An 18,071-nucleotide genomic window follows, 5' to 3' on the forward strand; every position below is an offset into this window, starting at 1 on the left:
CTTACCAAGCTTCTGTTGTGAAGTTTCCTATAAGACCTTGAACGCGACAGCCCTAGGAAAGAAACGAGGGATTCTCTTTCCCCATTGTCACGTGCGTTTACGCGTCAGCCATATTGGAGCAGTAAAAATGAAGACACTGAACCCGGTATCAAGCTAAATGTAAGCATGATTTTCCACTTTATTTGAGAATGCCTGAAATGTTTAAATTTTACATTTGAAAATCTCAAGGCACACTAATATGCAAATATGGCGTAAAAAACAAATCGTATGTATAGGGTTGTGCAAGCTGTGCTGCCTGTCATAGATACTGGCATAGATGAACAAATAACGTTCAATGTCCCTCGCTAATCGCGGGTCAGCGATTGCGGCTTCATTATCGCGGATTTTCATTTATTTATAACTTTTTTTCTATTGAGGTTTATGTTGACTTTCTTATAGTATGGTTTCTTACTTTAAGTCATGTCAGTCAAAACATGCAGTTTCATTTATTAAAAGGAACCTCTACGACATGATTTTTTATTTATGACCATATCAATTGCATGTTTATTTGTATTTTTTTACACTCTTGTGGCTTATTTACATACAATACTATGGAAGTGTATTAGTATCTTTATGTTGTTTTGAATTCGTTTGAAAACATTAGAATCTAGTACATTAATTTTTAATCACTTTTTCTATTTTTGTCAGTAGTTGTCAGTGGAAAGCTGCTTAATTTTCTCCTCTAATTCTTTAATAGCATCCTCTTTGTCAGCGACCACTTGGTACAAGTTCTGAATGAGCGTCTTTTGTGCGGAGAGCTCGCCGCTGAGCGACGATCCCGAGCTGGGCTGGCTCGGTGCGTTCTGCTTGGCGAGCTGGCTCAGCAGTTCCAGCATGCGATTCTTCTCCTTCTGCAAAAGAAAGATTGAGATGAGGGACACGAATGTTACGTTTTTGTTGACGGTCGACGGGTTTATTCTTACTAGTATAGCGTCCACGAGCTCGTCGTCGTGTTTGCTCTTCAGCAGCAGGGAGGAAATTTGACCTTTCAGGGATTTTATGTCAGCAGAAAGACATTTGTTCCTTACTTTGGAGGCCTCTAGCTCTTTCCTCACTTGATCGCGGTCTCGCTGCGAGGCTTCGTAGTCTTCCGAGAGCCTCTGGAGAAAGATGACACGTCAATACTTTTGCGTTAAAGGTCAAATAAGTAATAATGATCTCACCTGAAATGCCTCCTTTTCCTTGCCAGCGCTGCGGGTGGAGCTGACGCTTCGGGCCAGACTTGTAGGGGAAACGCCTGATCCTGCTTCTTGATCCATGGTCAACGTGCTCGATGTAGGTGACCTCAGCTGCTGCTCCAGGTCACGCACCTGTCACACAAACTGCTCACTTATTCACCTTAATATTATATTCAAATGAGAAATGATGTGGTGTAAACGTGCTTTCATTACTCTTGAACTTTACTGGTAAACATCCATTTTGTTGAGTCGTTTATCCTCACAAGGCTTGCTGGTGCCTAAACTGTGCTTATATATAATTTGGATGTGTCTGTGTGATATTAAAATTGTCTTGGTCAAATGAATCATTTCCCAGTTATGACTATGCAAAAAACTCAGAAATCAGATGAAAGTTCTTTCCCCTTCTTACCCTTGATTGAAGAGCCAGTATTTGCTGCGAACGTCCCCTAAATTTTCCCGTGCAGCTCAGTAACTGCTGAACGTTGACGTCTTCACCAACCTCACTTATCAGAACCTGCAATAGTTAGCAGTGACAAAAAAATGAGGTAGCATGCAAACTGTCAGTCCATCACCCCAGATGAGATGCTTTGTACCTTCTGAGCCACTTTTAACTCCTGCTTGAGAAACTGAACTTGATTGCGATACTCTGCGACTTTGAGCTGGGCAGCAGATAATTTGTCCTTTAAGGACTTCACCGCCGGGTTGTCCTGTTTTGATGGAATGTAAGATGGAACGTGATTTCATTTTCATTAGAAAATAAGAAAGTGGTGAAGAGAAAAATGTAATCATTCATGAAGTGTCCAATATTTGACCGGTAAGTAACATTTTGACTTTGTGTTTTTTCTTCGTTTTGAACATCATAGTAATATGAGTGAACTTGACCTCACAGTCTTTAGATGAGCTTCGCTTCTGCAAATTACCATCGATTTGCTTTGGATGTGAGCACAAAGCAGCCTGGAGCTGTAACGAAAAAATAAAATAAAATAAATAAAGAGATATTTTGACGACGATAATAAAGCAAACACAAGACTGACATCATTCTCAAGCGCTTGGATTCTATTGACGTTTTGTTTGCATTTTGCCCTCTCTCGTTCCACTTCAGCAGTCAACTCTCGATTCTTTTTGGACAACGCCACGATCTTGACGGCGGCCGCATCGCCGGATGTGCTGGACGCACCTGAAATGCCACAACCAGCGCCCGACAGTCACATGATCAACATGCTAAAATAATAACAAAAATAAGTACTCTGGGAGGAAAAAAATAATACTCTAACTCAGTACGTACCAGCCATGAAAAGCACCCTCTCGTTTTCCCATTTCTTCTTCATATGTTTGATCTCAAATTCTTTTTCGCTCAGTAATTTGAAGAGGCGACCGTTGACATCCGTCAGCTCTCTTAGCTGGTCCAACAAACGCTGATGCTCTTCCCATTCACGTCTACAAAAAGCGACTCAAAGTTTAATGCATGCAAAGTTGTGATTTGATTACTTTTTAGACTTTTGCACCTGTCTTTGATGTTATCTGCTGAACTGTTTGAGCTCACTAAGTCCATATACTCATTGAAAAACGTATCTTCTGATTCGGTTTTGTCAACATGTTGTTTTTCACTTTCCTGAAGATTGCTGCAGTCCATCTGTGCTGATTCTGTTGAAAGGACAAGGGATAAAACACATACTGTAGTTGAAAATTGATGAAAAGTGATAGACCACAAAGCAGGTCATTGAAAATTAATATATTTCGCTATTGTAATAAAAAAGAGAATTTCATTCAACATTGCATTCAGCCATTTCCTTATTTGTGCGGGAAAACTCATTTTTTTTTTACCATCAATACTCTTCAAAATAAGGCTCTCGTATTGACAAGTAATTTTAATTTAAAAAAAATTAAAATAAGCTGACGTTTGACGAGAATCATTACGACTGCGTGTGGGTTAATCTCAAATCCTGAGAGTAAAAATTATAATGAAAGTCAAGATAAATATCCGTTTACCGGCTATTAGATGAAGGGTCTTCTTCGTTTACAACAGATGTTCTTTAGCGAACTGGACTCCCCAACGGGTTCCAGTTTGGCGACAACTGCATCCATGGCGACGACGCTATTGAGATCTCGCGAGAACGAAAGGAACACGTTGGTCAAGGTAACTGGGCCGTACGTTAGCCAACGCTTGTAGACTTAACTTATGAAATGAAAAAGTGTTTGTTTTAAGGCAGTTAAAAACAATTTGAGTAATCCAACATAAAACAATTCAACTTTGAAAATATTCACCTCGTCGCCGACAAAATGGAAAACGCCTGAGGTGTCATGACGTCACGTCCGCACAGACTACACGGTAATACCTTCCACGGTAATACTTTTTTTTTTTTTTTTTAAACTTTCCTCCCCATCAATTAAGTTACACAGAATCACAAAACACTACAAAATGACAAGAGGCATGAGTCCATTATAACAATATTTATTTTTCAATGACGTGGATTTACAACATACATTACAAATACTGAAACTTTGTGTACATACACATTTGAAAATAGCTGTCACATAAGGCATTTAATTGTGATATAGCACACAATGCTATATAATATACAGTAGTTGTAGTGTGCATACACGTTATTCGTACTGCTTCATTTGCCACTCGTGAAACATCGCTGTAATGTAATTGGACCCAAGTCATTGTAAAACTGGATACCAAACTTGCTATTGATGAAATTATATTGAGCTCAGTGAAAATCCATTAGACTAACTTCAGTGTATGTTTGTGTTAAAATGGTTAGAAAAATCCAAAAGATGCCCAGAGAGCTACAGTTTGAGCAAGGTGCATTTTTTAAAAATTTGGCAAAAAATTAAAAATGTACATTTCTACCATGATGATGATAACGATGATACAAGACAAAACAAAGGGATTTTATTTCAAATGCAGTCTTAGCCTGGTCACGTCCTATAAATAGAGCTTAGTTGTAATTCAAAATAACACACCTGCACCATTCAAAATCATCCACTATCTATTTTTATAGATAGTGGATGATTTTATCATTCATCAATACAAAAATAATTTAACGTCCTTAAATAATTACAAACCGCGTAGGTGATATTTTGACAGTACTCTTCTGTAGATAGGTAAGTATATTTACTCAGGCATGGGTGCAATCTTGCAGTAGAAAAATAAACCTTAATATGAGGTAATATTAAGGGACGTTAAACATAAGGAGTTCAGTCCTTGTTCACTTGGATTTGGTGGGGCTCTGTTCTTCTCTTGGTTTGGCGAAGAAGTCCCTGTACATTGTGTAAACGACACCTAAATAAAAAATATAAAAAAATAAGTTAGATGATGACCAGCAGTGGGTATTGCTACATCTTGTTAATGTAGATGCTGGTACTGGAGCGTGGATATTTATATTGATATCTATTTTTCTTACTGGCTGCATACGTACCAATGGTCATAGCTCCCACCACGAAGCCTTGGGCGGCCACACGCATGTGGATCAGGTGCACGGACATTTTAGTGTCGCCGCGACTTTTCATCTTCCACAGTCTGTAGCCCACAATGGCGAAGAAGCCGGCCATTCCTGGAATGAGCACAGAAGACATTGTAAATATGTTCTCAATTCGTTTAAGTATTCAACAGCAAAAATGGTCAGTCATCATTTTGGGAAAAGGCATTCATCAATAATTACTGACGCATTATAACGATATTATGAATAGTAGCTTAGCATGCTTGTAAATTCCTAAAACCGCCCTAGTGTACAAGGATTTGTTCGCAGCATTTTTTTTTAAACAAAGCTATAAGGACATTTTTTTTTTTTTAGCATTTAAAGAGGTGAGAATAATCCAGGCTAAAGTAGAAAAGGCCTTAAGCATATATTTCACAGTGAAAAATTGAAAATACCATAATACAGGTCCTTGCACCAGGCCTCTATTGGGGTTAATATTTGGGTTTGTGTCTTTATTTTCCCCTAAAAAACTAATAATATATTGTGTGATGGGTATGTTTGAGTAGTTTTTCTCTTGAGACCCAAGGTGGTACAAGGTCATAGGTAGCGGTTACTCCACCCATAAATGTGTATTGGAGGCACAGTGCAGATTTTTTTTTTCTCCAAGTAGCCAAATAACATTATATTATTAGCAGAGGCCACCTGTTCTGCACACAACGTGTGTCATCAGTCATTATCTAGCTAATGGCAGTCATCAAAGGAGGCTGGATTTGAGGCGTGGGTTTTGTGTGACACAGCATCTTCAGGAAGAGATGAGAAATGTTCAACTGTGCCGTTGTCTATACAGTAATGAACACAAGCCTAGTAATCAAATTAGGACGCACAGAAAATATTGTGTAATCATTAAACTCAGTCTATCAATCAGAATTGAGCCCTCTTGCCTTGTTTTAAAAGTTAGATCTGATGTGTTTGTCAAGTGATCGAATCAAGGAAGTCAGCAGGTACTCACCGACAGGTACAAATGGATTCTCCTTGGCTTTTCTCAAGAATTTCGATTCGTTCTCCTCGTAGTCAGACATTGTGACTGGACATAAAGAATGTCAACATGCGAAATGCATTAGTTAAGTTTGCTTGGCATCTTATTTTAAATATGCTATTCGAGGTTCATGCTAACCAACAGATCAGAGGTTACATATGAAGGACAACGAGGATTCATGCTACACGGTCAAAAAAAAAATCAAAATTAAAAACAAAACAAAACGCTCTCAATGGTCTTTAGAAACTTACTAAACACGTGATCGCCTTTTTGATTATCGTACAGTTTCAATCAAAACGTTCATGGTTAGCAATCGAAATGTCATTTTTTCGTCGCGGTTGCAGTAGCCAGTTGTAGCAAATCATTCTTACCTGTGTATAAAAATGAACGATAATGGAGTGAATTGTGAGTCAAATGTCTTGCTTTCGAAATCCCCAAGGATCCTCAATTCGCACGTACGACGAAGGAAATGTACCGGCTAAAATCGTGATGTAACTTCCATTACACGCAACGCTTGACGTCACAGGGTTCGTAAACTGCGGTGCGTTCAAAGACACGCGTGAAAATTCTATAAACTGCGATCAGATTCCTTATTGTTTGTTAAAAATCTAAGAAAAGATATTCACACCACATATTATTTTTCGTCTTAATTTTTACATCTAATACTAATCAAAGATAGATTAAATATTAGACCGGGATGAGATTAAACTATTTTATCCTACGGTCGAACGTAGCATCAGTTGCACAAGGCGAGCAACAGTCAAAGAGTCTATTTTAACCAAGACAAGTCAGTCCAGGATCGTAAAATAGCACCCAGGCATTGTCACATACATTACGCAGCCCACGCAGAAAAGTACAATAAATTATAAGATTTAATAATTAATTACTTGTATTCATTTAGATTACCTGCATCGTCCCTGTCCTTGCTCTCGTCTGACCAGAAAAAACTTTACATTTCATTGACCAAACGAAAACGGAAAAACAATATAGATTGTGTTGGATTTTGCTACTCTCTGAAATGACGTGCTAATAGGGCTCGTCGTTGGTATGGAAACCGCACGTTTTCACAACGTGCTGTAGTAAAGTTAGTGCACTATGCCAAAACTACATTCAAGTCATATATTCACTTTATAACAGTTACGCCACCGTAAACACCCTCGCGAAAAAAAACACGTAATTGTACTCTGAGGCAATTGCAATAAACGCCCCGGATTTATTTTTGCGTTTGTAAGGACGTTCTTACATTTGAGAGAAAATTCATGGGGATCATTTATTTCGCACACAAACCGTCAAATAATATGATCTATTTCACTGACTGTATTATTCCATTGGGTGGCGCCACAAGCCCAGGATGGGTTGTTAAATGCAAAACCAATCGATTCCAAGCGTCTCTAAAATTCCAGTTATATTGGATAACCTCAATGTTGTAAAAGTATGAGTGTGTGTGGAGAACCCTGCGAGAGAACAGGCATAGTGCTTCTTTTGTTGCTGCAATAATGAGACAAAATGCGGGATCAGTTTCTGGATGACGTGCATAAACATTGCTGCAAAGCAAAAGTAATATTTATAAAACTGTGATGAGTTGGTTGGGGAACCCCGCGAGAGAACAGGCACAGTGCTTCTTTTTTTGCTGCAATTATGAGGCAAAATGAGGAATCAATTTCTGGATGAAGTGCAGAAACACTGCTGCAAAAACAAAAGTAATATTTGCAAAAGTACAGCAAAGACATTCCTTGCAAGATTTCAACATGGAAAAGAGAGCCTCTTTGAGGGAGGTACAATCAGTGTGTCATCTTTGAAAGAAATGCCAGTTTGTTTTTTTCCATTCATGATGAGCTTGATCAAAATTGGCAACGAGGCAAGCATTGAAGACCGTGAGTAGCAAACAGCTGTTTCTACTTGAATGATTGTAAAGTTGAATTTTTCCATCAGCTTGAAAAGAAGACTTTGACAGCAACAGTCACAAGCGAAGAATGAATTGTGGAGCCTTAATTGAGAGCAAATGTGGCTCTTAGTGTACATTCTGCTCGCAACTATCCATAAATGGAAGCCTGCTGAGTTCCGGGAAAACTGAAACCTATGGGAGGAGCCGAAACGGCATTTATACTCGGCGTGTGGACCTTTACTCCAAAGCACAGTTGATCTGTCAGAGGCATCAGTCATGGGAGGGTTGGTGCTGCCGATCCTTGTTGCGCTCCTCACAGCGCTGATGGGAGGATTGTATCTTCTAGGGGTGTTCAGACGACGCAGGCCCGGGGAGCCTCCCCTGGACAAAGGTTTCTTCCCTTGGCTGGGCCATGTCTTGGAGTTCCGCAGGAACACCGTCAAGTTCCTGCAGAGGATGCAGAGCAAGCACGGTGATGTGTTTACCATCCAGTTGGGGGGCTTCTACGTCACCTTCCTGCAGGACCCCTTGTCCTTCGGACCGTTTGTGAAGGAGAGCCGTGAGAAGCTGGACTTCAACAAGTTCGCCAAGCACCTGGTGCACAGGGTCTTCGGCTACTGGTCTCCCCACAGCGAGCATCACATCCTGCAGCAGTCCAGCAACAAGTACCTGAAAGGGGACGGCTTGGAGGTCCTCACGCAGTCCATGACGAGCAATCTTCAGAACCTGATGCTGCACAACCTTGGTAAAGAGGAGCAAGCCTGGACGGAGGACGGGCTCTTCATGTACTGCTACAATATCGTCTTCAGGGCGGGCTACCTGTCGCTGTATGGCAACGTGTCCCCCAAGTGTGAGGACGGTCAAGAAAAAGCCAAAGAGAAAGACAGGACGGAATCGGAGGCCTTGTTCTACAAGTTCCGAAAGTACGACCAGCTCTTCCCCAACCTGGCGTACGGCGTCCTGCCTCCCAAGAGGAGGCTGGAACTACGGGGGCTCATGGACTTCTTCTGGAACGTCCTGGCGGTGCGCAAGGTGAAGGCCAAAGAAAACATCAGCGGTTGGGTGTGGGACATGCAGCAGGTGCGGGAGGAGATGGGCATGGATGAGGCCATGATCGACCGGTACATGTTTCTCCTACTGTGGGCCTCGCAAGGCAACACGGGCCCGTCCGCTTTCTGGCTGCTCCTCTATCTCATGAAGCACCCGGACGCCATGGCGGCCGTCAAAGCCGAGGTGGACCGCGTCGTCCGCGAGTCGGGTCAGGAAGTGACGCGTGGCGGGCCCTTACTGGACCTGACGCGCGAGATGCTGATGAAGACCACAGTCTTGGACAGCGCCGTGGAGGAGACCCTACGACTCTGCGCCGCGCCCCTTCTCACCAGGGCAGTGCTCCAGGACATGACGCTGAAGCTGGCTGACGGCCGCGAGTTCCTTATCCGCAAGGGGGACAGGATGGCGGTCTTCCCTTACATCGGCGTGCAAATGGACCCGGGAATCCACCCCGAGCCCACCAAGTTCAAGTACGACCGCTTCCTCAACCCCGACGGGAGCAGGAAGACCGAATTTTACAAAGACGGTAAGAAGGTGAAGTACTACACCATGCCCTGGGGAGCCGGGGTGTCCATCTGCCCGGGTCGCTTCTTTGCCACCAACGAGCTCAAGCAGTTCATCTTCCTCATGCTGGTCTACTTTGACGTTGAGCTGCTGGATCCTGAAATGGAGATCCCTGGAATAGACGTCCGGCGGTGGGGTTTCGGAACGATGCAGCCTGTCAGAGATGTTCCGTTCCGATATCGACTCAGATATTAAACGTGAAGAAAGCAAAATTAAGACTGTATGAAGGGCGATGCAAGCAAATTTAAAGCCTATCATTCACAATATCTACGAACCATACCATTACTACATTTTTCAATGTATAACATTTGTATCAAGGCAGTATATACATTAGAACAGTGGTTCTCAATCATTATTTTCCAATGATGCAATTTTTTTTTCAGCTAAGCACCCCACTAACTAGAGCAAAGTATTTTATTCAGCAACTCCAGAAGATAGATTGTGTAACACGTTTAATTTATGGGTCATCTGGAGGAAAATAACATCACAAATGACGACGTGCATCCCCATAAAACTTAACAAAATAAAAGCATACGATATTTTGTAAAAAGGGTCACCATGAAACAATTTAGCAAAAAAAATTGCTCCGTGTTGCAAATGATTGGCTCTTACTTCGAAAAGAATCTATTGTTCCACGCAAGGCATTAAAAATCATACAAATAGATTTGCTGATGGTTTCTGTTAAAATCTCACATACCCCCGCAGTGTCCTTTTTTCCCTGGGTGGGAGCTACATGACAAATGTAAAATAAATGGGCATGTAACACATGTAAAATAAAAAGGCTGCTTTGAGTAATTGTATGATTAACTTTTTAGGTACCAATGCACAGCAAAACTAATATGCATTTATATATTCACTGATGTTTGGAGAACATCCTCACCTTGTGTAACCACTATAATCTATGGCTACGATGATGGGTCCAACAGTAAAAAAAACAATCTGCTTGTAATCACACTTCCTGTTTGTGAAGAGCCCAACAGCTTGGGAGGAGTGCAATGTATATATTTTTTAAATTGATTGTTTTAAATCAAAGTCTAGAAGGAAAAAAAAGAGCCCTCACCTCTTTCACAGAGCTGTGAAGGAGCACTTTATGATTGAAAACACATGTGTACAACGAGGCTTTTCTCGCAATGTGGGAGCACTTGATGGATTTGCCTCAGAATTCAACTTAAAATCACAGTGAATGTATTTATTAAAGAAAGAGTAAAGCAGTGAAATTATATCAGTATAGTGCTTATAATTAAATTTGACCCCAAACTAGTGTTATGTAGCATGATTTGTCTCCACTTGGTTTGTTTTATTTACATGATTTGATTACCAGAATATGTGTAAAGTGTGTACTTTCCTCTTAAAATAAAGTATGAAAAAAGTGCTATGTGGCTGTGTTTTATTGCAGTTCTGCAGTTATTGACTCTCTGAAGTGCACAGACAAGATGAAATTCATTGCAATGCACAAGTAGTATCATTCTGCTACATTCCAATAAATATAATCAAATACACACCAATAGTTGTGGATGATCTGCTTTGTTTTCCTCAAATAAGAGATTATACCACTTTGCTGAGTTATTTCGCAATATGTAAGCAAGGCCAAATGAAATTTTGGTGTATGAAACGTCCAACAGGAAAAAAATTAATCCAAAAATGTTAGAATAATTGTAGATATAGTGATTATACATTTGCTACAGAATGTTAATGCCTGCAATAAAGAATTAGGATTATAATTATTATAGTGACTATAAATTTGCTACAAAATATAACTGCTTACAAAGAAGAAAAGGTATGCTGTGAGAAAGAGTGTGAGAAAAATTGTCTTGGTATTGTTTTGTCTCAAGCAGAAGGAAAGCCGCTCAAGCCTGCCTGTTGGAGCGCTCCCTCAGCTGTGACGCTTATCGATGTCTCGCTATGCGTAATATTTTATCAGAATGTCTTGCGACGCATAATATTTTATCATCCATCCATCAGCTCCTCACCCACATGCTCACACATAGAAGAACAAGTACAGTAAGGTTCCGGCCATAGACTTGCATTTTTTCTGCCCCTTGAGGCCCTGGACCTTCATGTAATACAGAGATACCTCTGTATCAAATAAAAGAGAGAGGGTTCGGAGAATGCAGAAGAATTGTCCTTGGCCAGTTCCTCTTCGCTCCCCTCATGCATGAGCTTGTCTCCTTTTTTGTGTCCGGTTTCTTACAAAAGTCTGACAAATGAACCTGACAGAAAACATGTCCGATCTCAGAAAACTTTTGAAGGTATGACCTTCAAGAGCACATTCAAGACTGCCAACATCTGCAGTCGATGAAAGCCATATGTTCTTTACGTGGATGTTGTGCACATTGCCGGGGACATTCCAAAAGTGTTTTGTTTTACAATCTACGGTAATTCTGTCCAAGGTTCCATTTTGGATGAAAAGAAAATCGGACCTCAAAGTTTCAACACAGCACCGGTATGACATTCCAATGAGATCAATTCTTTGGGGAGTAATTTCTTACTGAGTCCAAAGTGTCAAAATATTTGTTTACTGCAGAGACCACGTTTTAAGTAACCTTTTAACATTTGTAACTTCCCCACATATAAAATTAAGACAATTAATTACTCATGCCATATGCAATATTACAAATATACTGCAGTACACGATATACCACCCTGCCTTGCAGAAAAAACACAAACAGTTGGACTTACATGCGCATCAGTGCAGAGAAGAGCCAAATCAAAGTCTTTACGTAAGGTCTGTCGTTCATCAAAAACAAATACAAAGTCAGACATCTAAATCCAGTTTTTTTTTTTTCACAAAAAGAAAACCACCATTCCTAGAAAATCCAACTCAACTTGTTTGGTGATGTAGACACTGGGCACTAAACAGCTATAGCTATGGCCCTTCACTGGGGCTGGTATTTCAAGAATAATGGAACGGACTTCCCAAAAAGCTCTAGGGCTGTATTATCTGAGAATATAACCTGTCTCTACTAACAATCTAAATATAATGGCATGGTTTTAGATGTTCAAAATGTAATCAGTAGGGGGCAGTCAATCATGACTGTTCATCAAGATCAACAACAACAAGAAGAAGAACAGGAAGTTAAAGACCTCATAGTAGCAAACAAGCAGCTCCACCCTCAAGTTTACTCATAGAATATTGTAGGAGCATCATATGTAAATTCTATATTCTAAATGGCCATTGGTGTTTGTTGACCATAAATGTTAATCACCAGCGCGCTAATGTATCGAAGAAAATACTACGAGTGAATAATGAGTAGTTATATCCACACACTTCACCACATGTTCAACTTAGGAAAAGGAACAAAATACAGGCGGCACACACACATACACACACACAGCCAAAATTTCTTGCCTCACTGTGATGAGGTCCAGTCAGGTTTACTTGCTCTGTAGTAACCTTCTCCATTCAGCATTCATCTGACGTAAACACACAGCAGTGTTTCTAGTTAGTCATTAATGCACGATGTCCACGCAGAGGTATGGACTCAATCCAGGTCACTAAAAGTCTGTATACAAGTCAGGTTGTGTCACAAAACACACCGTGTTACCGGCACCTTTAGTTAATTTTGAAATGTTGATCATAAAGTTGTTGAGTCACTTTGCTGTGACTTATTTACTTGCTCGTCATCTTTATGCTGGTGACTGACATCATTGGATATTCATCTTGATAAGCAGTGAAAGTTCATAAAGACGTTTTCTATCATATTTGAACTTATTACACTCATTTAATCTGCACACGGAAATGGACTTTGCTGTACTGTATTTCTTTTGATAAATATACATTGGCACCTGTGTGATGATATTCCAAGAAACTAGTCAATATTTGATTTGCTCCGTTATCACTATAGGATATAAACAATTAAGATTGGTGTCTTACATAAAACCTGCACATCCGATGTTTCATTCATTCAACATGCTTAACTCCTAAAATAAATCTTAGCACTAACGCAAAATAAAACAATAAAAAAAAAATAATAATAATAACACTGATTATATGACATTTACTTACTGGGTTTACAGTATGTGAGCTCACCTAATGTATGTAGCAATTCCCATTGTCACTCAGTGATGCTCAAATAATAGTCAAATTCAATTCCTTTGTTCACAAAAAGCACACAGGAAGTGACATGATATCCAACTCAGAGCCATTTCTTCAAAAAACACAAAATCACAAGATCAGTCTTAATATATCCAACCCGAAGTCATTTGTTCACAAAAAGCAACTATCACAAAAACATACGCACCAATCTCAACATGTCACATTTTAATCAGAACAAATTAATTTGCTCTCAAAAAGCACACCGTGAAGTACTTTGCTAGCAAAAAAGCGCCACAGCAGTCATACAGTACAGTATAATATCCGGAGGAAAAGGCTTTCTTCCTCGACCAATCACAGATCACCGGTTGGTCATGTGATGTTTATAATCTCACCCTTGATTGATTAGTTCATCATCATCACATGCGATTTCATTTTCAGTTGACAGCAAGTGAAAAATCGTCAATATTTTTAAATATTTTTCAATATTTGTCAATACTTTAAGTGTTATTTAAGTGTACTTATACTAAAAATGTCTTGTAAACAAACTTTCCTGAATCCTGCCAATTTTCCAATCTTTGATTGTTTTTCAATCGACAAATGAATTCAATTAATTTGCCCAGTCCTAAAAACACTGATTACAAATCATCCAAATCTATGTATTGTGTTTATAAAAAGCCCAACAATAGACATTCATTACATGGTTTACACTTGTCGCAAAAACATTGTTGTTGCCAAAACGTATCCAACAACTTTTTGTCATTGCAGTTAGATGGATACGTTTCATGATGCCTCAGAATCAAAAACGAGCTGACACATAAAGTCAACAATGAAGTGTGGCTGTTTGTTTTGACACATTGTTTGTTTTGACACATTGTTTGACAAAAAGAGGAGTCAGGCTACATTTCTATCATCAACAACAACAAAAAAAATGTCCTCTGCACCCAGCTGGGGAAAACGATGCCTTTGACAATAACCTTTGGAAAAAAAAACAAAGAAGCATTAACAACAAATAGAAAAAAAAAAAAACAGGGCTGGTTGTTGCATGTCGTAACACAACATTAGCTAGTTAACGTGTGTTTAACGTGTGTAAAGACGTGTATTTACGTTTTTGGGATTGAATGATTCAACAAAAAAATACTGTTGATATGTGTAAGTATTGGATGTCTGAAATCTTTGGAATTGAATGGGTCAATAATGTGATGACAATAAAATCCTGTTATATTGACTGATTAATCAACAAAATCATCATCAGACTTATCAAAGATAGTTGAGTTGCAACCCTACTACCAATGTTATGAAAGTCAACCAAAACAAGCATGTGATATTTTCAGATACTCCTATACCCTCATATTAAAAAAAAAACAAAAAACAAAAAACTGTAAATACATAGAAGTACGTAGGAGTGGACGTCTGGACTCTGTAAAGACGTCTAAATACATCTTAGGAATTGAATGCATTCATGCTGGGATGGAAATGAAATCGTTTCAATTACTCAAAAAATCGAACCTATCACTAACGTTAACGTTAACTAAAATTAGCATGCGCTTTTTCCAGATACTTCCTTACCCTAATCTTAAAAAAAACAACAACAACAAACAGTAAACACACATGTGGATGTCGGATGGGTCGTTTGAACTCTGTAAAGAGGAATAAATTCATCTTTAGGATAAAATGGTTAAATATTAGAGTGTAGGATTGTCTGATAATGGCTGGCCTTGACTGTGTTAAAAATGTTTATTATTTCAAATTGACAATAAAACAACAAAAACGAATATTCAATTAATGATTTGTTCCATAACATGCCCAACAAATAAAACATTTCTTTTTCTTGAAGTAAAAAAAAAAGCTAACGTTTTGATGTTTCAAAATGGCCTTGAGATGCCATTTCTTGATAAATGAATGAATTTTTTGGCACTGTCTTTTTGCCTCCATCCCGCTGACTGACTTACAAAAAAAAAGGCATGAATGGAGTTGTAGTAAAAAGCATTAATAACTAAAGCGACACAGCCATGAAGGCAGTGGGGAACAATGGGGGTCTTCACAGCAGGCCGTTGTACTCTTCTGAGAGTGCTGCCTGTACTTGGTGGGGATCGGTTTTGATGAAAAATGAGCCATTGTCTCACTTGTCGTCCCGCTGTTGTCGTGTGTGTGAGAGTAGCGCAACAATGCCTCTGGACGCTCGCCCAGCATGCTCATCCGTAAAAGACCGCCGCTTTATATCCACGTGGGCAGGTAAGGCACTTTTTAAGTAGCCATCAAATCGCTCATAAGTATTCGGACAGTGACCGGGATGATGTCTTGAACCAGCACCATGGATTTGATTAGAAATAATCAAAATGACGGCTTCATTTTTATTTAGGATATTGTATTTGACATTTAGGTTTTAGCCAAGTCACTTTCTAAATACTTCTGGAACTACCTGTGTAGCTCACCACTTTCATGTGAGTCTTATATTTAACTCTACTGTTATGTTTTAAATACCTAAAACATTCTTTTTTAACTTTAGAAATGATCATTATCAGGTTAGTAGTCGTGGTTTGACTGTCAAGAAATTAAAAAAATGCATTCTGTCGTACTTGCAATTAAATCTGAGCATATGTAAGCTTGATGCTAAAAATGTAGCATTCTTTTCTGTAATATTAGTAGAGGGGGTGCTCATCACCCCCCCGTGGCATTATGGGAACTCTAGTAGATCTAGTTTGCTAGTCAAAAATGTTTTCTTCACATTGGTATCTAAAAACATTGCATTTTCTCCCATAATTCTATAGGGTATGCTAATTAGCACCCTGTGACATTATGGGGACAAATGCTATGATCTTAGCATTTTGCATACAAGTACGTTCAAACATATTTGCAAGTATGATCAAATGCATTTGAAACTACATTCGAACGTGTTTGTCAGTCAAAAATGTTTACTTCAGATTGGCAGCTGAAAACAGAATTTTTTTCCCGTAATGCCACAGGGTATGTTGGTCAACAAACTGTCGCATTATGGCAGTGCTTTGAAGTTATATTATGCAAAGGAAAGAGAAGACCATTTGCGCACCCCCACTCGTTGCGGCGAATATAAATCAAATGATTAAACATAATAAATGTAAAAAAGCAATATGAGTTAACTTTCAACTGTAAAATGAGTTACTCAACTGTTTGCATCACAGTTTCCCATAACTTCAGCATAGCGCTCACTCGACTGCAATGGCCTGTCATCGGGCTTTTGACCATCACCAAAGAATCTGCTGTGGTACTTGTTTGTATTGTGACAATATGATTCCTGCTTGTTTTCAAACTTGCTGGGTCATTGCACCTGGACTGTTTGTCATCGCTCAACAAACCACATGATGGGTCATTGTCCCATTTGTCCAGTTAAATATCCGAAAGAGACCTGAAAAATGGCTAACTTAGTTTACCAAAAATGTTCACGGGTCATTTTTTGGTACACCAAAATCCTTTATGGGTCAGCGTGACCGGATTTGTGTTTAACCATTAAAAAAAATCACTGCCAGGATTTTCATTCAAATATTATTAACACCAACAAAAGGCAAATGTATTTAGTGCCAGCAATACATACATATGGTATGCAATAAATCTAATATTGTGGCATAGGGTTTATCTAGTTGTTTTGGGTTGGAGATGGGTCAAAAAGTAACTTAGCTGGTGAAGCTAGTGCGGACAGTTCATATGAGAATACTACCATTGACTTTCAACACAGTTTTTGGACTGATTAACTCATGTATTTATTTGTACATAGCTTTTACTTACTTGTCATTTTAGATATCCTTTCACTACATATTTTTAACGACTGCACTTTTGCCTATAGTTTGTCTTTGTTATTTTTAATGTCTGTACAGTTTTCAAATATTTTTATGCTATTTGAAATATATTTCTTGATGTTATAATATCTTTGACACACATATTAATATTTATTTACAATTGCATTATACATATTTTATTTAATCTAATTCATGTGTTATATAATTTGATTTTAAAATATTTCAAAACATTTGTATAATATATAACAAGGCTCTATAAAGTGCTTGACTTTATTAATTATTTTGGGGGTTAGGTGTTATCTAGTTTCTTAATGTATGCTAAAAAAAAATACATCTATAACTTAAAATGACATCAACTTTCGTTTTTATTTACTCTCACAACCCTCTCAGGTATAAACAGATATTTATAAGTGTTCATGGATACTCCTATTTGGAATACATGGTTCCCATCTAGTGGCTGCAAGTTGCAACCACAAAAGAAAAAGAAGCAAATTTCTCTAAGTTCTTCCTCAAATTGTGTTCCCCCACACCAGTCAATGTATGGTATTAGACATTCAAATACATTTAACCTTGATGCACTCACAGTATGACCTTGACCCAGTGTAAATGATCAACCTTCAACATGCTTATCACTGCCTTGAAACGCTGAGTCATGCATCATCTGCTATGAAGAAGCCGATATAATGCGCACATAGGAGCTGTCGTTGCGTGAATAAGTGCCAACGAGCGAGTGTGGGAGATTCCCCGTGGCGGCCCCTGCGGTGTTGGTAGTTCACTGAGTTGGACTGAGGCGTCTTGAGGAGGGGAGGACGAGGAGAAGAGGGGAAGATGCAGTTAACATTTCTCTGCTACTGCAAATGACCCTGACGAGGTCTGCCGCTCCTTCGGGCGTGCCCTTGCTCCAACCCCATGACACGGCTGGTTAAGACAAGATAATGTCAAAGATGAAGACCACTCACCCCCACCACGCTCTGCAGGCAAAGCTTTGTTATTGCCTTCCTTTGGATGGGAAGTCGAATTTTACTGCCCCGATGGGAAAACTTCAATCGCATGAGATGTTTCCTTGTCTACCATATGAATATATTGGT

The 18,071-nt window shown here is 39.2% G+C and overlaps 4 protein-coding genes and 1 long non-coding RNA gene across 5 annotated transcripts in view; 3 read left to right on the plus strand and 2 right to left on the minus strand.

Moving 5' to 3' along the window:
* On the plus strand, window positions 1-2,847 carry LOC148414441 (uncharacterized). Its single transcript, XR_015867379.1, has 3 exons — window positions 1-159; window positions 1,229-1,314; window positions 2,320-2,847. It is a non-coding gene; the product is annotated as an uncharacterized LOC148414441 (long non-coding RNA).
* LOC148414442 (coiled-coil domain-containing protein 13-like) overlaps window positions 149-18,071 on the minus strand; it is a 26,721-nt gene continuing 8,798 nt past the window's right edge. Inside the window, exons 2-10 of the mRNA XM_088428782.1 lie at window positions 2,723-2,861; window positions 2,503-2,654; window positions 2,252-2,394; window positions 2,100-2,177; window positions 1,811-1,924; window positions 1,627-1,731; window positions 1,203-1,349; window positions 963-1,139; window positions 149-890 (exon numbers count right to left, since the gene is read on the minus strand). Of these exons, the coding sequence (XP_088284908.1) occupies window positions 684-890; window positions 963-1,139; window positions 1,203-1,349; window positions 1,627-1,731; window positions 1,811-1,924; window positions 2,100-2,177; window positions 2,252-2,394; window positions 2,503-2,654; window positions 2,723-2,861 (1,262 nt within the window). The 3' untranslated portion in view covers window positions 149-683. The remainder of the gene's footprint in view (window positions 891-962; window positions 1,140-1,202; window positions 1,350-1,626; window positions 1,732-1,810; window positions 1,925-2,099; window positions 2,178-2,251; window positions 2,395-2,502; window positions 2,655-2,722; window positions 2,862-18,071) is intronic.
* Window positions 3,654-6,216, minus strand: higd1a (HIG1 hypoxia inducible domain family, member 1A). The gene is made up of 4 exons (XM_088428598.1): window positions 6,050-6,216; window positions 5,652-5,726; window positions 4,643-4,777; window positions 3,654-4,506 (listed from the first exon to the last, which is right to left on the minus strand). The coding sequence occupies exons 2-4, from the start codon at window positions 5,719-5,721 to the stop codon at window positions 4,433-4,435; spliced, it is 279 nt and encodes a 92-aa protein (XP_088284724.1). The 5' UTR covers window positions 5,722-5,726; window positions 6,050-6,216; the 3' UTR covers window positions 3,654-4,432.
* On the plus strand, window positions 7,795-10,552 carry LOC148414444 (5-beta-cholestane-3-alpha,7-alpha-diol 12-alpha-hydroxylase-like). Its single transcript, XM_088430010.1, has one exon. The coding sequence runs from the start codon at window positions 7,840-7,842 to the stop codon at window positions 9,370-9,372; it is 1,533 nt and encodes a 510-aa protein (XP_088286136.1). The 5' UTR covers window positions 7,795-7,839; the 3' UTR covers window positions 9,373-10,552.
* The window catches only part of gjc2 (gap junction protein gamma 2), a 14,335-nt gene continuing 11,609 nt past the window's right edge, over window positions 15,346-18,071 (plus strand). Inside the window, exon 1 of the mRNA XM_088428787.1 lies at window positions 15,346-15,445. The gene's annotated coding sequence lies outside the window, so the exon portion shown is untranslated. The remainder of the gene's footprint in view (window positions 15,446-18,071) is intronic.

The sequence above is a fragment of the Hippichthys cyanospilos genome, chromosome 12, assembly GCF_059441005.1.
Source record: "Hippichthys cyanospilos isolate Australia breed blue-spotted pipefish chromosome 12, RoL_Hcya_1.0, whole genome shotgun sequence".
NCBI lineage: Eukaryota > Metazoa > Chordata > Actinopteri > Syngnathiformes > Syngnathidae > Hippichthys > Hippichthys cyanospilos.

Excerpts from the sequence above, each read along its gene's own strand:
- LOC148414444 (XM_088430010.1), top strand. The coding sequence starts at position 7,840 with ATGGGAGGGTTGGTGCTGCCGATCCTTGTTGCGCTCCTCACAGCGCTG.
- higd1a (XM_088428598.1), bottom strand. The coding sequence starts at position 5,721 with ATGTCTGACTACGAGGAGAACGAATCGAAATTCTTGAGAAAAGCCAAG. Across the intron at positions 4,778-5,651 it reads GAATCCATTTGTACCTGTCG|GAATGGCCGGCTTCTTCGCC; the intron begins GTGAGTACCTGC and ends TGCTCATTCCAG. Across the intron at positions 4,507-4,642 it reads GGTGGGAGCTATGACCATTG|GTGTCGTTTACACAATGTAC; the intron begins GTACGTATGCAG and ends TTTTTTATTTAG.